Below are 24,841 nucleotides of genomic sequence, written 5' to 3'. Positions count from 1 at the left end.
TTTTAAAAAGAGACAAAACTGAATTCAAAGTATTTTTCTTTTTTTCTTCAATTTTGCTTGTCTAAAAAGATCTTAAGTACTAAATATTAGATTTTATGGATATTTTGTACGACAGACGAGTGTAAGACCTAATGTTTCTTGGAGAAATGTTATCATTAATATTAACTGTATCGACTAGTAGAATAAAATTGCGAGTTTTTATTTTTTTTATTTTTTTGTCGGTTCGAGTCCCGGGCGAAGCAAGCGAGTTTTAGAAAATCTTTGAATGCAGTTTTGTTTCTTTTTAAAAATAAAGGAATGTCTCCTTTAAGTAAAATGAGCCAGCTTAAGGATTTAAGGTAGTTTCCCTCCAGGGCCCGACTTATCTTTCCACCCTGTATATAATGTGTTGAGCAAATATAAGTTTTTATTTTTATTTCAGCTATTGAAGCAACAACCTGTGACAACATTCAATGTGGAGCTAACGCTTTTTGTCAGGATTCTTATGGAGTACTGAGTTGTCAATGCCTACCAAATTTCTACGGCAATCCTCAGTTGTCATGTCGACCTGAATGTGTTGTTAACAGCGATTGTGCTACTAATCTAGCCTGTCTTAACAATAAATGTGAAAATCCATGTAAAGATGTTTGCGGTATAAGAGCGCAATGCGAAACTGTTAACCATCACGCAATATGCTACTGCTCTCCAGGTGAGACGGGCGACCCTTACGTAAGATGTCAGCCCGTTATTGAATCTCCGCCATCGCACCACGTATGCGACCCTTCGCCTTGTGGACCGTACAGTCGTTGTCTTGTCTCACCAACCGGTTTCCCAGTTTGCTCGTGTTTGCCAGGCTACAGAGGAGTCGCACCAATGTGTCAGCCAGAATGCGTTAGTAACTCAGATTGTCAACAAACAGAGACATGTGTCAATCAGAAATGTGTCAACCCATGCCTGGGTAGCTGCGGCGTTAACGCAGATTGTATAGTTGTAAATCATAATCCTATATGTGCTTGTGGACGTGATAAGACTGGGGATCCTTTTGTTGCTTGCGGAGAGATGGGACCTAAAGAGATTGTACCTAAAAATCCTTGTGTGCCGTCTCCTTGCGGGCCTAATTCCATATGTGAAATTAAATCTAATCATCCCGTCTGCTCATGTAGCTCCAACTACGTCGGAACTCCTCCATTCTGTAGACCGGAATGTGTAATAAGCCAAGAATGCGCGTCTAATCAAGCATGCATAAACGAGAAATGCGCGGATCCGTGTGTTGGCGCTTGTGGAAATAATGCCAAGTGCGACGTCGTTAACCATACGCCTCTGTGTAGTTGTCTCGAGGGCTACAGGGGAGACGCTTTTATTGGATGTGTTATAATAGTTAATGAACCACAGACACCTTGCAATCCCTCACCTTGTGGAGAAAATACTATATGCACAGTAGTGAATGACGTAGCTCGATGCTCATGTATACCGCCAAATATCGGAAACCCTTACGCAGGTGGTTGTCGACCAGAGTGTACCATGAACCCAGATTGTCCCAATAACTTAGCCTGTTTATCCAATCACTGTCGGGATCCTTGCAAAGACTTATGCGGATTAAACGCTGAATGCAGTGTCACCAACCATGTGCCGGTTTGCACTTGTTTCAAAAACTATGAAGGAGATCCGTTCTCATCCTGTCGACCAGTTACTGTAACTCGTAAGTAGTACTTGTAACATATTCTGTATTAACCCTTATAATGCATTGTAATTGATGCAGCCTACACAACAAAATGATACAATTTAATAAAAAAATAGATAAAATCGATTTGTTACTGTATACTTATTTTTATAGTAAATTTATACACTTTCCGATTCATTTATTCAAATTTGCGCAGTATTATGGTTTTAAAAAAACGTTTTAAGACAAAATGACGGAAAATCACAAATCGTGTAAATTTCTGATGGCAGTAAAATTTTTCATATTTCATTTACCCAGTTTTATATTTATATAAATTAAGACTTAAGTACCTACTCTATGCATTTTTAATACTCGATCGAAAATCAGTGTTTTAATTTTATTTATTATTTTCCCCAGAATCAGTAAACAATTACGTATCACATATATTAATGTCGGGCTAAAAAGAAAAAAAATGTATTTAAGGGTTAAATTTTAAATCTAGTTTTATTTCCTGTAGAGCCAAAATGGTTGCCTTTTTATCTTCTCTCACCATGCCTGTCACGTTCTAATAAGTGGGAAAGTGACGCATGCCACGACATGCGATACAAACGCGACCATGCTACTATGCCTGGAGACAGGGGAATAAAAAATAAAGGGGGATAAAGAAATGGCATAATAAAGCTACAATGTCGTAAACTTAGATACAAACTACTATTGTTTTTATTTTACAGATCCTCCTTTAAATCCTTGCGAACCTTCGCCATGCGGTCCTAACAGTGAATGTCAAGTGGTGAACCAGCGTGCGGCGTGTTCATGTCGTGCAGGTTACCTCGGATCGCCTCCTGCTTGTCGCCCGGAGTGCTCTGTCAACTCAGACTGCCCATCTACAAGAGCCTGCATAAATCAAAAATGCAAGGATCCTTGCATACACAGCTGCGGTCTTGATGCCCGCTGTCATGTAGTTGGACATAATCCGATCTGCACATGCCCAGAAAACCTGCCCGAAGGCGATCCGTTCATTAAATGTTACTGGAAGAGTAAGTTGCCCCTCTTATTGTAAATAGCTTTTTGTTCCCACTCAATTGTGCTAAATGTAGCACACAATATAAAATAAGACAAATGAATAAAAAATCAAGTAGTTAACTTGACTTGTTGCAATTTAACTAGATTATTTATTGCAGGTGACCGTACTACAATATTTATCTTTAGTTAAAACCAGATTTATCATAACATTAATTCAAATAATTATTCCAATAGTAGAACCCGGGACCTCCAGCTTCTTAGGCAGGGTCACTATCGAGTAGGCTAGGAGGTTGTATATAGGTACATTATAATATTAAACATTAAAAAATAATATTATATTTTTTAAGGTAAGCAGCCGTCATCACCGCATCCAGATCCATGTTTACCTTCGCCATGTGGGCCTCATTCTACGTGTGCCAGTGAAAGCGGTCGTGCTGTGTGCGCCTGCGAACCTGGCACCTTGGGCGCGCCGCCTTCGTGTCGCCCTCAATGCGTCATCAATCAAGACTGTCCTCTAGCTCTAGCCTGCCTCGCTGGGTCTTGTGTCAACCCTTGCGTTGGCTCTTGCGGATTCAACGCGCGGTGTATTGTGCAAAATCATCAACCTATTTGTTCCTGCGATGATGGATATTCCGGTGATCCATTTGCTGGCTGCAGTTTCATTGAAGGTGAGTTATAATTTATGCATGTTTGTATTGAATTATTATGGTGTATAAATTATTGGTTTTAGGGAATTGTTCTTCACTCTTCTGCATGTTTCATTACTGTAGTTTTTGACAGCATGTTTTACACACCATTTTTCAGTTGCAAGAGAGATACCAAGTCATCCTTGCAACCCATCGCCATGTGGACCCAACGCCATATGTCGAGAAAGAAGTGGCGCTGGTTCTTGCACTTGTATAGATGAATTTTACGGAGATCCATACCTTGGTTGTCGCCCTGAATGCGTAATGAATACTGATTGCGCAAGAGATAAAGCCTGCTTTAACAATAAATGTGTGGACCCATGCCCTGGTACTTGTGGGCAGAACGCTGAATGTAGAGTGACCAACCATGCACCTTCATGTTACTGCTTGACTGGATATATTGGAAACCCTCTTCATGCATGTTCTCCTATTACGAGTAAGACTTTCAATCTTCATATTATTTTGTATATCTCTTTTTTTAACTGTTATTTCATATATTTCTCTTTCGTCTTTTACTTTTTCTATAGTTTCGCCAGAACCTGTGGATCCGTGCCACCCTTCGCCTTGTGGCCCTTATAGTACATGCCGTACATTTAACGGGCATGCTGTTTGTACATGCTTAGAAAAATGTATTGGTTCTCCACCAAATTGTCGGCCTGAATGTATTGCCACATCCGATTGTCGACCTAACAAAGCGTGTATCAATCAAAAATGCCAAGACCCGTGCCCTGGTATGTGTGGTATTAATGCGCAATGTCAAGTGGTTAACCATAATCCAATATGTAGCTGTTTGAGCGGTTTTACTGGCGATCCATTTTCAAGATGTTACATTGATGAAAGTGAGTTACATTTATTACGTTGTTTTCATAATTATTATTTCTCTCTTAAAACACTTACTTACTTTATGTACCTACTTCACCAGGGCCACCTGCGCCTCCGATAGATGTCTGTATACCAAACCCATGCGGTCCGCATTCTCAATGTAAAGAGATAAATGGCATACCTGTATGCTCGTGTTTGAATGACTACGTGGGCCGTCCTCCTAACTGTAGACCAGAGTGTGTTATTGATGTGGAATGTCCTGGAAACCTAGCTTGCCTTGCCGAAAAATGTAGAGATCCATGTCCGGGTTCGTGCGGAGTGCATGCTACTTGCAATGTTGTTAAGCACGTACCGGTATGTTCTTGTGAACAAGGATATACGGGAGATCCATTTTCGGGATGCTCATTCATACCTAGTAAGTTAAAAATACAATAAACATTAACTATTATAATCTTGGAACAACAGATGTATACAAATTTTAACTTATCTTTTAGATATTGAGCCCCAGGTTCAAGAAAGCCCATGTTATCATTCTCCTTGCGGAGCAAACGCTATCTGTAAAGAAAGAAATGGTATCGGATCCTGCTCATGCCTTCCAGAATATTACGGTGATCCATACGTTGAATGTAGACCAGAATGTGTATTGAACTCTGATTGTCCTAAAGACAAAGCTTGTTTCAATAACAAGTGTAAAGATCCATGCCCAGGAGTTTGCGGTATGAACGCTGAATGCCGTGTGCACAATCACGCTCCTTCTTGTGCATGTTTACCAGGATACGAAGGGAATCCGTTTTCATCGTGTTATATCGGTACGAGATAAAAAAACAATAAAATAATAATTTATTACATACGTAATTCAAATAATAATATAAACCGTTTTTCATTTTAGGAAAGATTGATTCAATTGACCCTTGTGTACCTTCTCCATGCGGGCCTTATAGCGTGTGCCGCGTAAACGCTGGTCATGCAATATGTTCATGCCAAGAGCAGTACTTTGGGTCCCCACCTTCTTGTCGTCCCGAATGCATGGTCAGCAGTGAGTGTATGCCTAATAAGGCATGTAAAAATCAGAGATGTGCAGATCCATGCATTGGAGCATGTGGCAACAATGCGAAATGCACGGTTGTAAATCACAATGCATTATGTAGCTGTCCAACAAATTATATCGGGGACCCATTTGTACAGTGCACGGAAGCACCAAGTGAGATATTTTACTTGTTCTTTATTTAACTTTCTAATTAGTACTAACTCTGATTTAAGAGTTTATCACTTAACGCACTTATACATTAACAACGTTAGCAATTAACCACTAAAACGGCCAATATAAATAAAGTCTTATAACTAAAACGCGCCTTAACTAATTATGAAATAGCTAAACGAAATTACTAAAATAAATAAGAAAAAATATTTTTAGTATCACAACCAAGACCGCTGGGAAATCCATGTGTGCCTTCTCCTTGCGGACCAAATTCCCAGTGCCGTGTGGTAGGAGAAACGCCTGCGTGTTCCTGTCTGCAAGGATACATCGGTAGAGCACCTAATTGCCGACCTGAATGTATATACGATGAAGAGTGTTCTAGTAACCTCGCGTGTGTTCGGGAAAAATGTGTCAATCCATGCGCGGGCTCTTGTGGCACTAATGCAGAATGCGTTGTAATAAACCACAAGGCTGTTTGCCATTGTTGGGAGGGTTACACTGGTGATCCATATGGTGGTTGCCACTTTTTCGGTAAGAATCTTGATTTCTCTGGGTTAAATATAATTCTTAAAAAATAATTTTATCATTAATATTAATATCAACAATTATTACATATTCAGTTATTGTGGCGAGCGAAGAGGAAACAAACCCGTGTTCTCAGTCACCCTGTGGCCCTAATGCTGTATGCACAGAAAGAAATTCTGCTGGGGCATGTACATGTTCTCCTGGATATTTCGGTGATCCATATCTCGGGTGTCGACCAGAATGTGTGACAAATAATGATTGTCCATGGGATAAGGCTTGTTCGAATAATAAATGTACGGATCCGTGCCAAGGAGCCTGTGGCATTAACGCGCAATGTACGGTTGCCCATCATAATCCCGTATGTTTATGCCTAGAGGGTTATGAAGGCAATCCCGTAGTTTCCTGTCATCCTCGACTAATACGTTAGTATACAAATAAAACTCATTAGATAATTTATACTTTATGTAATTAAATATTTTCAATAGTAATTCAATAAAATAATTATTTCAGCGCCAATTACCGATTTAAATCCATGCATACCTTCTCCGTGTGGAGCATACAGCCACTGCAAGGTGGTCGATGGTCATGGCGTGTGTTCATGTCAGGAAGGCTATGTTGGGTCGCCGCCCACATGCAGGCCGGAATGCGTATCTAGTACAGATTGTCCTCAGCATCAAGCATGCATTCAACAGAAGTGTAAAGATCCATGTCCAGGAACTTGTGGCATAAACGCTAGATGTCAAGTTATTAATCATAATCCTATTTGCACGTGTAAAGCTGGATACACTGGTGATCCTTTTAGTTCTTGCCAGTTAGAACCAAGTAAGAGACCATCAAACAATAAAATATATTTAAAAAACATTAAATGTTTTTATTTTAACTTATCAATAGATAAGAATTTTTCAGTTTTCATTCTATATACATACTGTACATTTGCATGCTATTCTTTTTACTGTATATATTCAATATCTTGTTATTATTCGACTATTCTGTTTCTGTCTTATATGCTGTATCACTTAATCTTTTGTTTTCTTTCTTAGAACCTATGTTTGAGGGGCCTAAAGGAAATCCATGCGTACCATCACCGTGTGGTCCATATTCTCAATGTAAAGTAGTGGGAGAAGCGCCTGCATGTTCATGCTTACCAAACTATATTGGTATTGCACCTAATTGTAGACCAGAATGTTCTATCAATGCGGAATGCCCGGGTAATCTTGCATGTCAAAACGAGCGGTGTATAGATCCCTGTCCGGGCTCATGCGGTTTGAACGCGGACTGTTCCGTAGGCAATCATGTAGCATTATGTAATTGTATATCAGGTTACACAGGTGATCCTTTCAGTGGATGTTCCCGAGTTGAGTGTAAGTTTTTAGATGCATGATTTGTGTTAATTTCAGTACTCTGAGTTACATAACCCATAAATGATTTAAATGTACAATATGATTATTACAGATCCACCTGAACCTTTGCCAAATCCCTGCAATCCTTCACCATGTGGGGCGAATGCATTATGCAAAGAACGGAATGGAGTTGGATCCTGTTCTTGCTTGCCAGAATATTTCGGAGATCCGTACACTGGTTGTCGGCCAGAATGCGTTTCTAATTCCGATTGTGATCGGAACAAAGCTTGCTCAAACAACAGATGTAAAGATCCATGCCCGGGAGCATGTGGAGTAAACGCGGAATGCAGAACAGTCAACCATTCGCCTACTTGTACGTGCATGTCTGGATATACCGGAAATCCACTTGTTCAGTGTGTTATAAAAGGTAAAACGATTTTAAAGACCTTCACTTGTAAGAGTTTATAAATTGTGTTTATCTACACACATATCATAAACTGTCTATGATGCCTTCAAAATTCGTAAATAATGGCCCACATTACGATAAACTGTTTTGTTACAGCAAATTTCTTATCTGTGAAACTGTGGTAATATCTTCATTACTATATCAAAATCGATTTGGTAATGCATTTCAAATTTCGAACATCTCTGGAAAAAAAAGCAATTTGATTTGACCCCTATTCTAATATCAGTTGAGATGACGTTTTATTCGAAATCAAATGACAATTGCATACAATATTGACAAATCTCGCATTAGCTGGGGGTCTAAGGTCCACCACGTTGCATTTTGGAGACAAAGCAAACCGCTTGGAACAGGTGTTTCTGGGGGTGATCTGAGCCGATTAAGCCCGGTTGCCAAGAGGTTCCACCCAGCAGGTGGGCAGGGGAGGGGGGGAAAAGTGGCTCCGGCGCGCCTCACTCTAAGCTATATATCTGCATGCATCTAGCAACTATATCAAGTTTGGTGTCTTTTTCGTGTAATTCGAGGATGAAAAATTCATTTCTGTGACTAAATTTTCACTCTTCCATACAAAAAAAATCGAGAAATTAAAAATTCCAAAAAAATCATTTCACTTTTTTTTCGAAAATCCTCTACAAAATTAAAACTATGAGGATTTGCTCTAGAAAAAAAATACCTGTGAATAGCCCAGTTATCCTACTATATAGAATAGTAAACTTGTTAAACATTTTTTTTCATAACTCTGATAAAAAAAATGTTTTGTGTCGCGCGGCGTACCTGCATTGTAAGAGCGGTATGCAGCGTTTAGGATTTTTAAGTATGTTTCGATGGTTTCTGATAAGTTGTTATTCTTCTGTTTGTAGAAAATTACTTCTGGACGTGATATATATACAAATATAAATTAAATGTATAAATATAGATGTTGGGAAAACTTTCGCCAATAGAGTTATTATAAATGTGATAAAATTAACAAAGCAGATGTTTGATTAAAATGCGGGTTAAAATACGAGTAAGATATATATTGTTCGCAATTGCCACTACATGCCGATGGGTCCGTGCATTTTAGTTTTTTCTTAACGCAGTTGCACCTCCCTGCGCATTTTGTTTTGCAGCGGCAACGAATAAGCTCTAAACAAGCAGCAGCCGCCGCAGGTAGGCTTGTACATATGGGCTCCCAATAACCATTTTGTTTGGACCAGCTCCAGTCAGCAGGACATGGTAGCTGTTGCTGAGGGGCTATAATCTGTCCCCAAACATAGCCTCCTTGGTAAACTGCACGGAGAATATGTTTACGTAGGTAGCGCATCTTCCATTGGAGGCAGATTCTCTAACTGAAGACTTCTTTTTGTAAAAAGTACTTTTCGGCACTCTTTTACACTTGTACTTGTACCTGATTCGAACACTGTAACACAATGCATAGTATCAAAATAATGTCTAAGGACCAATGCACATCTCGTAATTCAAATCTGTTCAGATTTAATATTGTAAGACTCTTACTTGTCATACAAGACAATAACAATTTTTTCCAAAATTGGCTGCTCAATGTTGTTTTGTTTACCGTATTTAAATCCCTCCGGAACATTACAAGGACCACTAAAACCAGGATTGTCAGATCCCTCATATTTCCCACTTTTCTGTATGCTGTAAGTCTCACATGGACACTAAGGGCATCCGAAAAACAGAAAGTGAATGCACTAGAGATGTGGTGCTGGAGACGAATGCTGGGCATATCATGGACTGAGCATCAATTATTGAGGAGCTTGGCATTAAAGAGCGGTTGCTTTCTACGGGCAAAACTCGGTACTCAACTTCTTTCGACACGTGTTTCGTCGAGGCGGAACATCTACAGAACGTCTAGTTGTGCAAGAAAGAGTAGGAGGTGACAGGGCTAGAGGAAGATCTCTAATGAGATGGACTGACCAAACCAAATCAGTGTGTCGGTCACAGTAAGCGAATGCTTACGGAAAGCAGCTCTACGGGAGGAATGGCGACGTGTCGTTAAATGAGTCGCTCAAAAGTTTTCATAATGGCCACGACCACTCTATCAAGAGTGTAACGAAGAAGAAGACCCTCCGTTACAGCAGGATATGCGCTTTAAGCTTGAAATACGCTTTTTTTCCCTTTCCACACACAAAAGAAACTGTGTTGTAAGCTGAAAAGGCGTGGAAGAATGGCAAGACTACTATCCTTTTTGGTCCTGTAAAATAAATCATATATCTATGAGTTACAAATAAAATCATATATTTAAAGAAAGTTTGCAGCACGTGACCATTAGCCCAGTTGACCTGTCTCTTATTGCGGTGACATATTTATTTATTTTATTTACAATTAATGGAAGAACTACAAACGTTACCTTAAGAAAATGCAATAGCATGGCACGAGAGGAACAGGTGATTCTTTCCTGTGCCAATCCTCCATTAATTGTAAATAAAATAAATATGTCACCGCAGTATACGAGACAGCTCACCAGGGCAATTGGTCAAGTACTGCAAACTTTCTTTAAATATATGATTTTATTTGTAACGCATAGATATATAATTTATTTTACAGGACCAGAAAGGTCAGAAGTCTTGTCATTCTTCCACACCTTTTCAGGTTGCGACACTGTTTCTTTTTTGTATGGACAGGGAAAAAAGCGTATTTCAAGCTTGGAGCGCATATCCTGCCGTAACGGAGGGGTTTAAATACGGCAAACAAGGCAATATTGAGCAGGCATTGCCAATATTGATAAAAATTGTTATTGTCTTGTATGGCAAGTAAGAGTCTTACAATAGTAAGTATGGACAGATTTGAATTACGAGGTGTGAATTGGCCCCTAGACGTTATTTTAACAAAATGCATAGTATTTTGTTACTGATTTTACGAGTAGATCAGGTACAAGTACGAGTGCAAAAGAGTGCCGAAAAGTACTTTTTGCAAAAAAAAATCTTCAGTTAGAGAATCTGCCTCAAATGGAAGATGCCCTACCCACGTAAACATATTTCTCCGTGCAGTTTACCAAGGAGGCTATGTTTGGGGACAGATTATAGCCCCTCAGCAACAGCTTCCATATCCTGCTGACTGGAGCTGGTCCAAACAAAATGGTTATTGGGAGCCCATATGTACAAGCCTACCTGCGGCGGCTGCTGCTTGTTTAGAGCTTATTCGTTGCCGCTGCAAAACAAAATGCGCAGGGAGGTGCAATTGCGTTAAGAAAAAACTAAAATGCACGGACCCATGGGCATGTAGTGGCAATTGTGAACAATATATATCTTACTCGTATTTTAACCCGCATTTTAATCAAACATCTGCTTTGTTAATTTTATCACATTTATAATAACTCTATTGGCGAAAGTTTTCCCAACATCTATATTTATACATTTAATTTATATTTGTATATATATCACGTCCAGAAGTAATTTTCTACAACCAGAAGAATAACAACTTATCAGAAACCATCGAAACATACTTAAAAATCCTAAACGCTGCATACCGCTCTTACAATGCAGGTACGCCGCGCGACACAAAACATTTTTTTATCAGAGTTATGAAAAAAAAATGTTTAACAAGTTTACTATTCTATATAGTAGGATAACTGGGCTATTCACAGGTGTTTTTTTTCTAGAGCAAATCCTCATAGTTTTAATTTTGTAGAGGATTTTCGAAAAAAAAGTGAAAAGATTTTTTTGGAATTTTTAATTTCTCGATTTTTTTGTATGGAAGAGTGAAAATTTAGTCACAGAAATGAATTCTTCATCCTCGAATTACACGAAAAAGATACCAAACTTGATATAGTTGCTAGATGTATGCAGATATATAGCTTAGAGTGAGGCGCGCCGGAGCCACTTTTCCCCCCCCCCCCTCCCCTGCCCACCTGCTGGGTGGAACCTCTTGGCAACCGGGCTTAATCGGCTCAGATCACCCCCAGAAACACCTGTTCCAAGCGGTTTGCTTTGTCTCCAAAATGCAAGGTCCCCTTAGAAAACGGGACCTTAGACCTTCTGCTACATGTAAGTTGGTATCGGACGATATGGTAATCGACCCCGACTCTAGTTTGTCTCTGAATTAAAAAAAAACTACGGATGCGTGACGTGCGTGAAAAAGTTTTCATTTGCCGCCATTTGACGTACAGTTTATCTTTTAATTAGTTTATAAGTAAAATATAATTTGTTTTGTTGTTTTTAAAGGAACTATAACAAAAGTTTCGTGTAAAATGTGCGATAAAGATATTTCGGAAACGCCATCTCATATCCGCGAGTTCCGCCAGAGAGCAAAGTCGGCTGTAATATGAAGTTAGTGTATCATAGAAAGTTTATAGTAATTATGTGTGTAGATAAAGCAGTGTATGTAACTGTACATAATTAGGCATTAAAACACTCGTGTGATACTATTATGAAACACATTTCATTCGTTTCATAAACCCACACTCGTATTTTAATGCCTTTCATTATGTAGCCAGTCACATAAACTACTATTATCATTTTGAAAATACGCAAGATTAATTTTATATCAATTATACGCATGAATATAACTGAAAGTTAAATTGGTTTTCCTTTCGAATTCTAGCAATCACTAAGTCATTTCCATATTTCGTTGCTTATCATGAACAGTGGTACAACTAAAAATGAAATGCTATTGCATTTAATATTCTATCTTTTACTGGTAAGATTTAAAGTCGAATGGCATTTCATTTTGTTTTGTGTCACTATTCATGATAAGCGTCGATTTGTAGACTGTATTTAACTTAAAAGGTAGTTTTAAATATTCAATGTTTAAATGAATATTTACAGAACTTCCTCCTGGACGAGATGATAATGTAAAACCATGCCAGCCATCTCCTTGCGGACCTAACAGTTTATGCCGAGAAGTAAACGGTCATAGCGTATGCACATGCGATAGTGGGTATATCGGCACACCTCCTACCTGCCGCCCTGAATGTATTGTGAGCTCCGAATGCCCACAAAATAAGGCATGTGTTAACAAAAAATGTATTGACCCATGCCCGAATGCTTGTGGATATAATGCACGTTGTCAAGTCGTTACACATAATCCTATATGCAGTTGTACACCTGGATACACTGGCGATCCGTTTTCAAAATGCGAGTTGGAAGAAAGTAAGTATACTATAACCACCAAGTATTATACTATGAACAATGGGACAACGGGAAGTACATATTATATTTTAAGTTGAAAATGATATTAACTACTTATAATGATATTTTAGAGAAAGTACCTTCAAATCCATGTGAACCTACACCGTGTGGACCGAACTCCGAATGCCGGATTATTGGAGATCAAGCAGCATGCTCGTGTATGCCAAATTACATAGGAAGAGTGCCAAACTGTCGTCCCGAATGTACTATTGACGCTGAATGTCCTAGCAATACAGCCTGTGTTAATGAACGCTGTAAAGACCCTTGCCAAGGTGCATGTGGTCAAAATGCCCTCTGTTTGACTGTTAACCATAGACCTATATGCAGTTGTCAACAAGGCTTTACAGGAGATGCGTCAAGAAATTGCATACAAGTTGTGATATCATGTAAGTAGTGTATTAGTAGTGTTTATAATGCATATTCAACTGCAAGGGATCATATCTAAATTTAATTTAATTTTAGCTACTGAGATGACTCCAACATCGAGTCCATGCACGCCGTCACCTTGCGGACCAAATGCGGAATGTCGGGAACACAACGGGGCTGGTGCTTGCGTTTGCTCGTCAGGGTACGACGGAGATCCTTATAGCCCCAGTGGCTGCCGCAGGGAATGTGAGATCAATGATGACTGTGCGCCACAGCTGGCGTGTACACGGTTCAAGTGCATAGATCCTTGTCCTGGAACATGCGGACAAATGGCTCAGTGCTTAGTCGAAAACCACGTTCCAATCTGTACTTGTCCAAAAGGCTTCTCTGGTGATCCGTTTTACCAATGCAAAGAGTTGACATATACTCGTAAGTTAAAATTTTTAATAATAAACTTAGCAGATGTGGTAAACTAGGTGCCTAGTTAAAAGTATACCTTGTTTACATAATATTATAAGATTCAAATCAGAATAATATTTACCCCCTTATCCATACTGTTAGAAGGCTTTCATATCTTTACAAATATCGTTTCATTTATTTTAGCCCCTCCAACACAAAACCCATGCGAGCCTTCACCTTGTGGACCTAACAGCCAATGTAGACAAGTCAATATGCAAGCAGTATGTTCATGTCTTCCAAGCTACGTGGGATCACCCCCGTCATGCAAACCGGAGTGTGTTGTGAATAGTGAATGTGATACCTCTAAAGCTTGTATTAACCAGAAATGTGATGATCCTTGTCCTAATACTTGCGGATTAAGAGCCCATTGTCAAGTTAAAAATCACAATCCTATTTGCACATGTCCAGCAGGAATGACTGGGGATCCATTTACACAATGTTATCGTAAGTATCAACGTTTGTTTTCATGATGATTTTTTCCAAAAATAATAATGTGTGATTTCTAAATTATATATGTATTGCTCGTATAATTGTTCTTTGATTTAGTTATATAGACTTTGCATTTTTAAATTATTAAAACAAACCCGATTGTTTTACAATCAATGTATTAAATAAATTAAACTAGACTGGTTTCCTCTTACATTATTAATATACCTACATTTATTCTAGAAATCGTTTCGACAACCGAACGGCCACCATCTTGTACCCCTTCACCTTGTGGTCCTCATTCCCGCTGCCAATTGTTGGCTAGTGGACCAGCCTGTTCGTGCTTACCCGGATATGTTGGATCACCACCAAATTGCCGCCCTGAATGTACAATTAATTCTGAATGTCCGGCCGAGCTAGCTTGCGTGCGGCAAAAATGTGAAGACCCATGTCCAGGATCCTGCGGAGTAGATGCAAACTGCCATGTTCTAAATCATGTAGCGGTGTGCGTTTGCAATGATAGATTTACAGGCGATCCTTTCTCAAGATGTTTGCCAATACTCGAAGGTTTGTAGTCTTATATATGACTGTAAAATGTACGACTATATTATAGGACATTTATACACAGATTGACTAAGTCCCACAGTAAGCTCAAGGCTTGTGTGGTGGGTATTCAGACAACAATATATACAGGACGTCCCACATTGCTACATCCCCTAAAATACCATAAAAAATACCAGGAATTTTCACATTTAAGTTTAATTAAGATGTTACTTTATTTAGAAGACATAAATTCTTACGACTGAGGGGTTCGATCAGTACAGTAGAATTACAGGTTTTTTTAATCGCACATTTAGCGGGTTCAATCCTCGGTTCAGACAGGCGATGATTTTGGGATTCTTTGAATGCAGTTCGTATTGTTATAAATGTTATAATAATAAAAATGAAGTCTTCTTTCAGTAAAATTTTCTATCTACTTACAGTATTTAAAGTACTTCCTCTCCATGTGGCAAAAGCGTGGGACGCCCTGTATATTATATAAATACTTAACACACAGAAAACACCCATGACTTAGAACCAGATATTTGTGCTCGTCACACAAATAACTTATTTATTGCCCTTACCGGGATTCGAAATCAGAAAGTTGGACTTCATAGGCAGGACCACTACCCACTAAGGCCGCCTCCAGGACCTCGCGAACTAAATTGACATGAGTTTGACAAATAAAATGATACCAGGAATAGCAAAGAAAACATAGTCACGGGTATATGTCGATAAAATGATATCGATAAGTAGGTAAGTTATTGCAATTACTACCCAAGTTATAATTATAAAGGGGCCACAACCGATTTCGATTTATATGCATGTGACGAGAAAAGTGGTTGATTCAATTGTAAGATTGTGATGTGACGTTACCGATCAAATCAGGAGGTGCGGATGCGAAACTGACAAATTTCTATCCTAGAGTCGGAATAAGAAAAGCCTGCAGCGGTTTTGACAGCCCACGCAGTGTAAGTGTTATTTATACGTCATAATTTCATAAAATTTTGACGTTTAAAATAACTCGTGCACTGCGTGGGCTATCAAATCCGCTGCTGACTTTTCTTGGTCTGACTCTATGCAGGTTAGGGGCAAGTTGTTTATTTCAAGAGCTCTGTTGTCGCCATAAATCTAAAATTGGTGATTTAATTTTATACATGTGACCAGTTGATGACACAAATTAAATGAGAAATTAATCACATTGTACGAAATATTTCCCCATCAGGGCCGGCCTTTTTTTGTATTTTGAGCCAAAATCATTGTTTCTATGTTATCACCTTACTTGCTATTCTAGCTGTAAGTTTTCCTAACAAATGAAACAAAATAAATTAATAACTATTTCATTACAATAATATGTTTATTCAATATCCTTGTCTCTATTACTATTAAATTTCAGAATTTTCGAAATACCAAGTAACATTTGTAAAATTAATTACTTAAAGATACATTTTAACTGACCGCGCAACAGTAGCGCCCCTGGCGGTGAATTCTCGCGATATTCTCTAATTCAAACTTTTTTGAAAATATCGATATGCACAGCACTGGCCATACTGTGGTATCATTTGTGCACATTGACCTGTCAATTTAGTTCGCGAGATTCTGGAGGCAACTGTAGGCCAACCGGTTGTCAACTTCTCATTATAATGAATTACGAATGGTTTCTAAAAACAATGAATTTTCTTTCAGAACCTACGACTCCTACACCATTAGACCCATGTAACCCTTCGCCTTGTGGTCCAAATGCTCAGTGTAATAATGGCTTTTGCACATGTTTACCAGAATACAGTGGCAATCCTTACGAATCATGTAGACCAGAATGTACTGGAAGTCAAGAATGTCCAAGAGATAAAGCCTGCTTCAGAAATAAATGTCGAGATCCATGCCCAGGAGTATGTGGTCAGAATGCGAAATGTGACGTTATTAATCATATTCCGTCTTGCTCTTGCATGGCTGACTTCACCGGTAATCCATTTACTCAATGTCGTCCAGTTGAAATTATTACAGATAAAAAAGATCCGTGTCATCCTTCCCCATGTGGACCCAATAGCATTTGTCGAAATGTAGACAATACAGCTGTCTGCGCGTGTATTGAAGGATTCCAAGGATCTCCGCCATCATGCCGACCGGAATGCATTATTAGCTCAGAGTGCGCTTCTACTAAGGCATGCGTTAATCAAAAATGCATAAATCCTTGTATTAATTCTTGTGGACATGCCGCTAGGTGTGAGGTCATAAATCATAGCCCAATATGTAGTTGTAATCCTGGTCAAACTGGGGACCCATTTAAGGGCTGCTACGAAATTATAATTCCGCCGTCTGATCAAGTTGATGTATGCCACCCTTCACCTTGTGGACCAAATGCTTTATGTATGGACAGAAATGGAAAACCTAACTGTAAATGCATTGATAACTATATCGGACAGCCACCAAATTGCAGGCCAGAATGTGTTATCAATCCGGACTGTCCTTCGAACCAAGCTTGTGTTCGTAACAAGTGTTTAGATCCATGCCCAGGCTCGTGTGGAGTGAATGCTGAATGCACTGTTATCAGCCACACTGTTTCGTGCAGTTGTAGAGAGAAATTTACTGGCAACCCTTTCCTACAATGTGTCCCTGAAAAAGGTTAGTACAGTATAGTTATTTTCGTTTTATTAGTGTATTTTTTATATGATTTTGGTAATCTATAATCTATTTAAGATAAAATCATGATTTTCATTATCTTAAAAGCTTCCATGTACCTACGAGTACGTATTTTTTTTATGATTCTCTGTAATTTGTTTTATATAATCAACTGACGATTTGCATTTTTTGCACTGTACGTACACTGTACACCATATATTTATTTGTTGTTCTGTACATTTAATAAAATGAAAATTTAATTTCAGAAACTGAACGTCAGCCGTGCGACCCTTCGCCATGCGGAGCTAATGCTGTATGCACTCAACGTGATGGCGCTGGAGCTTGCTCATGCTTAGAAGGTTATTTTGGCAATCCATACGAAGGATGTCGTCCAGAATGCGTTCTGAGTTCAGATTGTTCAGCGGATAAGGCGTGTATTCGAAACAAATGTGCAGACCCCTGTCCCGGAATTTGTGGCTCTAACGCCGAATGCACTGTCATAAACCACGTTCCATCTTGTGCGTGTGTTAAGGGCTATTCCGGAAATCCATTTGAACAGTGTACGAAGACTGAAGAAGGCCCAATTAGACCGTGCCAGCCATCACCATGCGGGCCTAACAGTATTTGTAGAGAAAACGGTGGTCTAGCTTCTTGTGAATGTCTTCCTGATTATAGGGGTGCACCACCAGATTGTCGGCCTGAATGCACAGTAAGCAGTGAATGTCCATCAGATCGTGCTTGCCATAAGTTAAAATGTGCTGATCCATGCCGAGGCACGTGCGGTCTAGGTGCACACTGTCAAGTCATCAATCACAGTCCTTTATGCAGCTGTCCAGCAGGAACTACTGGAGATGCATTCATTAGATGTGTAGAACCCATTGAAGACCAACCGCCTCCACCAACACAGCCTTGTTATCCAAATCCGTGCGGACCTTATAGTGAATGTCGTGTACTTAATAGTAACCCATCCTGCTCTTGCTTGCAAGGGTACATAGGCGGACCACCTAACTGCCGACCAGAATGTCTAGTAAATACTGACTGCCCTTCACACCAGGCATGCATAGCTGAAAAATGCACTAATCCATGTGAAGGTTCCTGTGGATTTAGAGCCGAATGCAGAGTTCACGATCACATACCAATATGTAGCTGCCCAACAGGCTTTTCTGGAGATCCGTTTATACAGTGCTCTGAATTTGGTAAGTTTTTAATTATTGATAAAGACGTCAATTTAAACGGATTAAAAGTCTTTTAGAAATCGATTTCCGCTCATTTCATCTCGAATATGGGTATATTTAGTATCAGTGCATTCAGTATAGTGTCCTGAACACAAATATATGAGATGACAAGTGCGAAAATGGTAGAAGTGGAACGAAAAGTAACCTAAAACCTGTTCCGCCGCCAAACTAGATTATCATTATAATTCTGATTTAAACTTTCACGATTATTAAACATTATCAAACTGCACAACGGGACTTAATCGCGTATTTAAGTTTTAAGATTTACCTCCGACGTTTCGAGGACGGCGTTGTCCCCGTGGTCTCGGAGAAGACTGGCTCAAGTTGACATCAACATCTTCTAGCCGCGCGAGTTTTTCGAACTACCCGCACTTGGTCTTGTTTATCAGTTTGAACGTTTTGCGCACTAGGGATGTCACTCTGTCGACACACAACACTAACGATATTCGATTTATCGACTGTCGATATTCGTTTCCGCTTACATTTACTAATGACTGGATTCCATGTGGATGAGATCTTAAAACCCTCGTCCCGATTAAAATTGCAATGTTTTTTGATTTCAATGGCTTCCCGCACTTTTCTACTGTAGAAATGGCGATCCGTGGAGAGGATTTTAGGGTTATGCAGCTCAATCCAGTGGTTTGGTCCTGACTCCAGCAAATGCTCAGCCACCGCAGACTTGTTGACCTGACGATTTTTGACAGCTGCGATATGTTCCTTAACTCTTTCTGCTATGGTGCGCTTAGTTTCTCCGATATAGGAACTACCACAACTGCAATCTATTTTATAAACGCCAGGTGACTGGAACGGAATAACGTCCTTCGGTGACCTTAGGCTCCCTGCTACTTTGGATAAAGGTGTGTACACCGTCTTTATAGAGTACTTTCCAAGTACTGTGCCAACTTTATCCGTTACCCCCTTTTACATACGGCAAAAATGCCGGCTGTCTGGAGACATCAGGACGTTTCCGCCTTGCCTTTCGTCTGGGTTGCCACTTTTTTACCTTGTACCCGTTCCTCCTTAGTACCTCCTGAATATGCGACATCTCGCTCTCTAAATATTCAGGGTCACACAGATCATGTGCTCTGTTTACTAGCGAGGTAACCACCGATTGTAAGTGACGAGGATGGTGGTGAGAAAGGGCGTTCAAATACCTGTCAGTGTGTGTAGGTTTCCTATAAACAGTATGCAGCCGCTTGTGGGTAGTACGTCGTCTTTTGTGAAGGACTCTCGTCACTTTATAGATATTCTCAAGGGAATAACGCTGGAACCAGATGAGGTAATGGTGAGCTTTGACGTTGAGTCGCTCTTCACCAATGTTCCCGTTAAAGAATGTCTAGAAGTAGTCAGAAGGAAACTGAGCGATGAGGGTATATCGGAGTCAGTAATGGTGTTGCTGAGGAACTGCTTGGAAGGAAGCTACTTTTTGTATTGTGGAAAGCATTACCTCCAGATTGATGGGGTAGCCATGGGTAGCCCTGTAGCACCGGTTTTGGCAAATATCTGGATGGAGCATATCGAAGCCAGTATAAACTTGCAGCCTTGGGCGGTGAAGTTGTGGAAGCGCTATGTGGATGATGTTTTCTGTATTATGAAGGGTGGGAAGCAGGAGGTGGAGCAACTACTCCGATATCTAAATTCAATTCATCCGAAGACGAAGTTCACGTATGAATTGGAATCACAGCGCAGTTTGCCGTTTTTGGACGTGAAAGTGATTGGTCGAGTGGACGGAACCCTAACTCATACTGTTTATAGGAAACCTACACACACTGACAGGTATTTGAACGCCCTTTCTCACCACCATCCTCGTCACTTACAATCGGTGGTTACCTCGCTAGTAAACAGAGCACATGATCTGTGTGACCCTGAATATTTAGAGAGCGAGATGTCGCATATTCAGGAGGTACTAAGGAGGAACGGGTACAAGGTAAAAAAGTGGCAACCCAGACGAAAGGCAAGGCGGAAACGTCCTGATGTCTCCAGACAGCCGGCATTTTTGCCGTATGTAAAAGGGGGTAACGGATAAAGTTGGCACAGTACTTGGAAAGTACTCTATAAAGACGGTGTACACACCTTTATCCAAAGTAGCAGGGAGCCTAAGGTCACCGAAGGACGTTATTCCGTTCCAGTCACCTGGCGTTTATAAAATAGATTGCAGTTGTGGTAGTTCCTATATCGGAGAAACTAAGCGCACCATAGCAGAAAGAGTTAAGGAACATATCGCAGCTGTCAAAAATCGTCAGGTCAACAAGTCTGCGGTGGCTGAGCATTTGCTGGAGTCAGGACCAAACCACTGGATTGAGCTGCATAACCCTAAAATCCTCTCCACGGATCGCCATTTCTACAGTAGAAAAGTGCGGGAAGCCATTGAAATCAAAAAACATTGCAATTTTAATCGGGACGAGGGTTTTAAGATCTCATCCACATGGAATCCAGTCATTAGTAAATGTAAGCGGAAACGAATATCGACAGTCGATAAATCGAATATCGTTAGTGTTGTGTGTCGACAGAGTGACATCCCTAGTGCGCAAAACGTTCAAACTGATAAACAAGACCAAGTGCGGGTAGTTCGAAAAACTCGCGCGGCTAGAAGATGTTGATGTCAACTTGAGCCAGTCTTCTCCGAGACCACGGGGACAACGCCGTCCTCGAAACGTCGGAGGTAAATCTTAAAACTTAAATACGCGATTAAGTCCCGTTGTGCAGTTTGATAATCATTATAATTATTATAAATATACAATACAATACAATACAAATACTCTAGATCAAAATATGTACATCAATAATGAATAATGAATATGTACATCAGTGCCAGATTAAGTTAATATTAAGGAAGTTATTTAATAGCAACTTCCTTTCCAGTTAATCCAACTCCTGCACCGGATCTCTGCAATCCATCCCCCTGCGGAACCAACGCAAATTGTGACGCCGGTATCTGTACTTGTATTACTGGATACTTTGGAGATCCTTACGTAGGATGTCGATTGGAATGCAGCACTAACGGTGAATGTTCTCCTACACGAACATGTCAAGGAGGCAAATGCGTGGACCCATGCCCTGGAGCTTGTGGAACTCGTGCTGTTTGTTCTGTCAATAACCACATACCATCATGCTCTTGTCCACCCGGTACATCCGGAGATCCGTTTTCATTCTGTACAGAAACGCGACAACCACCAGGTAAATATTTTAAATAAAATTGTTTAGGCCCTATAAGCATTATTAAATGTAAATGGTACCATTGGTTTTATATATCTTTTACTTTTAGGGCCTCCACAATCACCATGTTCACCGTCCCCTTGCGGTCCATATAGCGAATGTACTGTTAGTGCTAATGGGGCAGCTGCGTGTTCATGCCGTCCCGGCCACGTGGGCTCTCCGCCATCTTGTCGGCCCGAGTGTCTCGTGAGTGCCGAGTGCAAGTTGCAATTGGCGTGTATTGACCGTAGATGTCGCGACCCTTGCGATGGCGCGTGTGGACGTGGTGCCCGATGCCAAGTTGTAGCACATTCACCAATATGCACTTGCCACGATGGGTTAACTGGCGATCCGTTTACATACTGCTATCCTGCACCAGGTATTAAATTTTTTGCATCTGTTTATATATTATGTATATGGAGAATATCGGGTTTATATATTATGTATATGGAGAATCTAGATAGCTCTTTTACATAATTTTAAATTTATTCTTATAGTGAGTGTACCACCGGAAGACCAAGATCCATGTCAACCTTCGCCTTGTGGACCAAATTCAATATGTATACAATCAGGAGAAACACCGGCTTGCAGTTGCCAACCAGGATTAATTGGTACTCCGCCAAATTGCCGACCTGAATGTACAATCAGTGCCGAATGTCCAGCGGCTCTTGCATGTGTGAATCAGCGTTGCAAGGATCCGTGCGTGCAAGCATGTGGCCTAAGAGCTGTTTGCTCAGTGGTTGACCATCGTGCTTCCTGCGTCTGCGAACCTGGCCTCGAAGGAGACCCATTCCAGGGTTGTACACCACCACGAGGTAAGAGAATAATTTGTACTCGAGTACTTCTTCTCGATGAATATCATTGTTTTACTACGCCTCGAATGTTTAAATCGCCGCGGAGGGTTGGAATAGTATTTTATATCCGGCTGCGCGATAACAGAAAGTAATCTTGATTGAAATTCATCGATTTTGTAATTTAGTAAACTGCAAATGACGAGTACACCTGTATTATAACATTTTTGGGTTTTATATGATTATAAGGTAAAACTAGTTGTTTATTTGTGGTGATTAAATTATTATTCGGCCTTAAACGTTTAGATGCAAAATGCATGTAACCCCCTGCTTTGCAAAGCGTGATAATTCATGCTTGGAAAATTGTGCTTTCTTTAAAGTGTTTAGAAAATTGTCACGCCTCACACGGTCTAGGTACTAATGTATAAAGCTATAGTTCGGTAAGGATGATTTGACTTCAGGACTGAGTGTTGACCATGCCCATCGCTTGGTTCATAAGCAAATTCATCAATGCCGTAACTATACATTCGCTTAAAATTCATAATAAATCATCGGAGCAGGAACGCGAAGCCGAAACCGTCAATAATATTGGATTTCAATAAAGCTTCCAGAAGGGATGTAACATTTCGATGTAACTATATGTATAGGATATTAATAATGCCTTTGCTTGACAACGGAGCACGCGGAGATAACCTAGCACTTACAGTAAGCTTGGGCCGTTGCCGTGACGGCCGCTTTTGGATGGTGCCGCTAGAGATAGTGCCGCCGTCGCCGGACTAAGGAGAACACTAAACGACGCCGAGCCCAGCAAGCTTCGACTAACGCTTCTGACAGAGGAAGTGCTTCTACGGTATCTGGCTGTGTTTTGGTAAGTGAATTCATGATTTTATAATAATTTTCAGCTCCTATGATTGAATATCTCAATCCTTGTGAACCTTCGCCTTGTGGGGCGAACGCTCAGTGCAAGGTACAAGGAAATGCGGGATCTTGTACATGTCTAAATGATTACACCGGAGATCCATATCAAGGTTGCAGACCTGAATGCGTAGCTGACTCTGACTGTCCGTTAACGTCCGCATGTACTAAAAACAAATGTACTGACCCATGTCCTGGAGTGTGTGGATATAACTCAGAATGTTATGTAACAAATCATAAACCTGTATGCCAATGTAACGCAGGTTATACAGGAAACCCATTTTCAATGTGTTCTCTGATACCGGGTAAGTTTTTGAATTTCTACTGATATGTTAAAGAATTTCTTACTTATTGTGTGTGATGGATTATCTATTATTCAATAACTATGCTTGCAGATCGGGACATACAAACAATAGACAAATGCAATCCATCTCCGTGCGGCGCTAATGCGATTTGTAAGGAAGTTAATGGGCAGCCTGTGTGCTCGTGTTTAACGAACTATATAGGAAGTCCTCCGAACTGTAAACCCGAATGCGTTGTGAATTCGGAGTGTAAAACAAACAGAGCATGTGTTAATCAAAGATGTGTAAATCCTTGCCCGAAGCCTTGCGGCCAAAATACAGATTGCAAAGTAATAAATCATAGTCCAGTATGTTCATGTCGTCCCGGGTACTCTGGAAATCCGTTCATGGCATGTGCGGCTGTTTCATGTAAGTAACAAGTCTTAGGTACAAAATAAAAACTCGCCTTACATAGACTGTGCGTGCAATATCTACGCGCGTAAAATATTATTATATTATATTATTAGCGCGTTTATTTTCTGTGATGCAAGATCTTCCATATGCTCTTGCCTATATTTATGTTATGATAACTATCTATGTTATAATATTTTTTCGCAGACAACCCACCGCCTAACCCTCCAACAGATCCATGTATTCCGTCACCATGTGGTCCTTATGCAGAATGCCGTAATATCAATAGTTTACCTTCGTGTTCTTGTTTACCTTCGTACACGGGCTCACCACCATTCTGTAAGCCGGAATGTGTCATAAATTCTGACTGCCCCAGTGACAAGGCTTGTATAGCTGAAAAGTGCCGAAACCCTTGCGAAGGTTCATGTGGTCTCTACGCAGATTGCTTTGTTAACAATCATGTACCAGTATGCTTGTGCCCAGATGGATATTCTGGAGATCCATTCAGACAATGCACATTAAAACCAATTCAAGGTACTTATTAACTATATTGATTATGATTTTAGAAGTATTTAGAACAAATTAAATTATTTTCAGAAAATATTTTAATTTGTTTTTAATTCAAGTATAAACGCTACTATAGAAATTATAAACTGAAATAAATGTCATATACTAAGAAAAAGTGACCAAGGCCTCCAGTGCCCCAGGCTGGAATCGAAGCAGCGTCCTCTGCTATCCACCTGCTTACCACGATAGCTGGTTCGATTCCAGCCTGGGG

At 40.1% G+C, this 24,841-nt stretch overlaps 1 protein-coding gene across 1 annotated transcript in view; it reads left to right on the top strand.

Moving 5' to 3' along the window:
• Positions 1-24,841, top strand: part of LOC134665191 (uncharacterized) — a 138,238-nt gene that overhangs the window by 58,639 nt on the left and 54,758 nt on the right. The window contains exons 34-59 of the mRNA XM_063522058.1: positions 422-1,678; positions 2,371-2,676; positions 3,010-3,330; positions 3,467-3,784; positions 3,876-4,187; positions 4,271-4,585; positions 4,665-4,979; positions 5,060-5,371; positions 5,585-5,899; positions 5,989-6,315; positions 6,404-6,715; positions 6,934-7,254; positions 7,346-7,660; positions 12,463-12,786; positions 12,897-13,211; positions 13,288-13,620; positions 13,795-14,094; positions 14,320-14,643; positions 16,303-17,238; positions 17,502-18,431; positions 21,333-21,647; positions 21,736-22,044; positions 22,163-22,480; positions 23,359-23,676; positions 23,767-24,081; positions 24,271-24,597. Of these exons, the coding sequence (XP_063378128.1) occupies positions 422-1,678; positions 2,371-2,676; positions 3,010-3,330; positions 3,467-3,784; positions 3,876-4,187; positions 4,271-4,585; positions 4,665-4,979; positions 5,060-5,371; positions 5,585-5,899; positions 5,989-6,315; positions 6,404-6,715; positions 6,934-7,254; positions 7,346-7,660; positions 12,463-12,786; positions 12,897-13,211; positions 13,288-13,620; positions 13,795-14,094; positions 14,320-14,643; positions 16,303-17,238; positions 17,502-18,431; positions 21,333-21,647; positions 21,736-22,044; positions 22,163-22,480; positions 23,359-23,676; positions 23,767-24,081; positions 24,271-24,597 (10,410 nt within the window). The remainder of the gene's footprint in view (positions 1-421; positions 1,679-2,370; positions 2,677-3,009; positions 3,331-3,466; positions 3,785-3,875; positions 4,188-4,270; positions 4,586-4,664; positions 4,980-5,059; positions 5,372-5,584; positions 5,900-5,988; positions 6,316-6,403; positions 6,716-6,933; positions 7,255-7,345; positions 7,661-12,462; positions 12,787-12,896; positions 13,212-13,287; positions 13,621-13,794; positions 14,095-14,319; positions 14,644-16,302; positions 17,239-17,501; positions 18,432-21,332; positions 21,648-21,735; positions 22,045-22,162; positions 22,481-23,358; positions 23,677-23,766; positions 24,082-24,270; positions 24,598-24,841) is intronic.

The sequence above is a fragment of the Cydia fagiglandana genome, chromosome 6 (genome assembly GCF_963556715.1).
Source record: "Cydia fagiglandana chromosome 6, ilCydFagi1.1, whole genome shotgun sequence".
In the NCBI taxonomy this organism is placed as follows: domain Eukaryota; kingdom Metazoa; phylum Arthropoda; class Insecta; order Lepidoptera; family Tortricidae; genus Cydia; species Cydia fagiglandana.
The sequence above is the reverse complement of the archived record's forward strand: the minus strand, read 5'-3'. Positions and strand labels throughout refer to the sequence as shown.